Source organism: Lepisma saccharinum, chromosome 11, assembly GCF_977018435.1.
Source record: "Lepisma saccharinum chromosome 11, izLepSacc3.1, whole genome shotgun sequence".
NCBI lineage: Eukaryota > Metazoa > Arthropoda > Insecta > Zygentoma > Lepismatidae > Lepisma > Lepisma saccharinum.
The window spans coordinates 51,619,028-51,622,651 of NC_139239.1; the positions used below are offsets into that span (position 1 = coordinate 51,619,028).

At 39.4% G+C, this 3,624-nt stretch overlaps 1 protein-coding gene across 1 annotated transcript; it reads right to left on the minus strand.

Annotated features, from left to right (window-relative positions):
• Positions 1 to 1,652: 1,652 nt before the first annotated feature.
• LOC145995028 (zinc finger MYM-type protein 1-like) lies at positions 1,653 to 3,250 on the minus strand. Its single transcript, XM_083131561.1, has 2 exons — positions 2,558 to 3,250; positions 1,653 to 1,667 (listed from the first exon to the last, which is right to left on the minus strand). Exons 1-2 carry the CDS (start codon positions 3,248 to 3,250, stop codon positions 1,653 to 1,655), a joined length of 708 nt encoding a protein of 235 aa, XP_082987687.1.
• Between the last annotated feature and the right edge of the window lie 374 nt (positions 3,251 to 3,624).

A 3,624-nucleotide genomic window follows, 5' to 3' on the forward strand; every position in this document is an offset into this window, starting at 1 on the left:
ACAGGATGAAACATCTTGTATATGGTAAGTTGCAATATACCAAGAAATTCATCTTCAGTGCATTTACTTCTCCCCCAACCTTTTCGTCTTTAGATGGCGGCTGCCGATAAGGGATAAGCCCCTTCCGAAATCAAATTCTGGCTACCGGCCTGACCACCAGCGATCGAACCTTGAACCTTTCGATTGATTGATTAATTGAACTGGTGTTTTAAGTCCACTTTACGCACAGTAAGGCTAATCGGGACTGGACCTACAGTTTAAAGTGAGATACGAACAATTATGTGCCTCCATCGGGAATCTAACCCGGGCAGGTTGTTGAACCTGCCGAACCAAAGACGAGAGCGTAGTTATTTGAGCGTGTGGGAACTTTGTTTTATCCAGTGCCATCATATATTCAGATTTCCACACACAAATAAGATTAATTTTAAGAAATTAGACGTGTGCATATAATTTCTTATCGTCATCATTTCCTAAGTTAACAATGCCATAGAAGATTCGGGACCACCCTTGAACTAAGAGATACCGGATTCAATTCCGGTATGAACTGTATAGGGGCTATCCACGAGTAAACAAAAACATATCGAACGGCACAATCGATTGTCGAACTGTAGCACAACAACTTCCGGTTCACGGCGGCCGGGTAATTCAAGCGCGTACTTGTGGCATTTCTTCTCGTTTTGTATACCGGGTGAAATGGATCATATAAAAGCACTTGACGACGAGGAGAGTAAGAGATATCAGGGCAAAGTAGAGGCCTTTGCATATCAATTGGATGAGCAACTAGGAAGTAATACGGCATTATTCCAAGATGAGATCCATTTGCTGATCGTCGTTTCATTGACGATATTTGTAGCCTACATTTTAAATAGAAAGTAATTTTTCCTACAGAGCGAGAGCGCTTAAATGCATACATTTATGTTTTAAGTGAAAAAGTGCGAGATGTACGGACATATAAAAAACGGAAAAAGGAGCTCCTTTTCTTCTTTCTTCAGTCAGGACGTGTCAGAGGGATGCGATAATGCACACTTGCTGGTTTCGTTCTCGTTTGAACGCAGAAATACAAAACGCTCATTGTTATTTTTTGTTTACTCAGGAATAACCCAGGCCCGTAGCTAGAATTGATCTCTAGGGGGGGGCTCACGGTTTATCAGGGGGGGCTCAGTTTATCAGGGGGAGGGGCCTTATAAAATGAGTGACTTTTAAAAAAACCGTTTCACATTAAATAAAGGTAAGCTATTTTGTGTGTGTTAAGGGGTCATTAAGTTAATATAAAACATTAAATAGAAATATAATACAAATAGTACCCTCTTTTTCAATATCTTCTAAAACACTCTCATCTCTCGAAGTGTTAATTGAATGTTACTGACCTCATTCCTTACTAAACACTTCTTACACTTTTGATTACACAAATATTTGTATCCCATATGAAAAATGCACAATATTCAGTAATAGTGACTACAGTACATACCTCTGCCTTAAAAAAGTTGGAGTCGGCGATTCTTCATGTTGTTGAACCTGTGAAGCAGTCTGGACATATCTATGTTCGATGCTAGTTTCTTCTCAAATGCCAGAAAACAAGATTTGCCAGGCGCTTGCTGCACATTGACAGTCTCCGAGGGCTATTGATGCGGGTTATCACAGAGAAAGTGGATTCACACAACGCTGTACTGCATGCAAAAGTTCTTATGCCAGCAAGTAGAGCATAAGTGTCTTCGTAGGCCATTCTAGTTTTGTACAGTTCTTCAAAAGTATCAGGGGAATCCAGTTTCCTGAGATATGCATTGGCAACAGTTAGTTCCTCTTTCGACGGAATGGTAATTCCAAAGGATGATAAATATTCAATATTGCTAAATTGAAGGAACTCAGCCGATGATATAGCCTCCAATAAGTCGTCGTTATTGGTAAAACGTCTATTTATTTCTGTTAGCACAAGATCTAAACATTCGTAGAATATTTGTGTGAGAGATGTGTGCTTTTCCTCTCCTAGGACGTCAGTGATAACGAAGTCTTGCAACTGTGTATTTCGTTTTCTCTTTCTTGTGGTGCGCTCAACAATCTCGTCCTGAATTCCAACCTCTTCTAGCAGTGCATTACTTTCTTGCAGAATGCCTTCGTACACATTATCCTGACGCATGCTCTTAATGTTTCAGTGGCAGCTTCAATCATCTTTCTACCAGCATCCAAATGAACATTACGTGCTTGAAGCATTTTATCAACTGGACTTAATATTTCAAGGATCTTTTTCATGAACACTAAGCAAAACCGAAACTGAGGTTTGCTAATGACTACAAGCAAACCAAACACTTGCTGCTACGTCATCCCCATTAAAATTTCCATTTTTCACCAACTGCAAAACATGAATTATATCTCTGTAGTTTTCAAATATTGTTCTCGTCATTTCTAAATGTCCTGACCAACGTTGTTCTAAATGTCGCGAAAGACTTCTCCCCTCGTATAAGATGGCAACTTTTCCCTTTTTTAGAAAATTGTGCAACATGGAACTCTGTTCGAAAAAGTGTTTGATTGGAGAAATTTCATCCACACATTTAACAATTACCAGATGTAACCGATGGTTAAAACAATGAACGTAAGGAATTAGACGCCCAAGCCGTTGCTGGATTAAAGCTTGCACGCCCCTTTTCTTCCCACTCATAACTGAAGCTCTGTCAAAACACTGGCTGAGCAATTTCGCACTATCCAAACCATATTTCTGGAAAATATTTAGTGTTAGATCTGCAATAGACTCTGCATCAAAATCTGACAGTGTTTCTATGCACAGAATTGATTCCACGACTGTCCCATTCTTTACATAGCGGATTCCTATGGCTACGTTTTCTCTGTTGTTTTTATCTCGTGTACCATCTTCAAGCCAAGTATACAAAGGAACATCTGCACTATTAATGTCACTAACAATGTTTTCACGTACGATGTCAGCCATTATTTCAATAATGTCATTTTGAATTTCAGGGGACAAGCAAGATGCGTTTTTAGGCACCTGCTTAAAACAGTCTGCCAGTTTCTCATCTTTTCGAAGTGTGAACTGGAAAAGATTTCGAAACAGGCTTTGTTCTTCATGTTCTTCTAAGTGGTACGTTCCCCTAAGAGGCAATTCGTTTATTGCAAGGAACTGAATAACTTCAACAATGCTCTTGATATAATAATGATTCTTTTCAAGAACATTCTGATTCACTAGTGTAGAGATAGATTTTCCCATCAACGAACGGTTTTGCTTTTCTGGCCACCTTGACATTGCTTCTACGTGTGTAAGTGTCGCATCATGTTTCGCTACCCTGCTTTGGTTTTACCGAAAGGCCGATATTGTCTACAAGCATAGCAAAATGCTGCATCAAGAAATTGTGAATACTCTAACCATTTGGACCTTTTAAACCAGTCACTTTGAAAACATCGTCCATCAGTATTTCTGGGGTAATGTTTGAGTTTTAGCTGTTTAATTTCCTCACCTGGTTTGGAAATGTCCTTCACTTCTGTAGGCAAGAAATCCTCTTCTTGATGGGAGGCAGCCTAAGAGGGGAAAGAGTAGTTACGGTGGTCGCAGTGGTCAAAGATTCAGATGTTTTTTTTACGAATTATAAATTTATCCATGGTGCTGAGGAATCGTTAAAA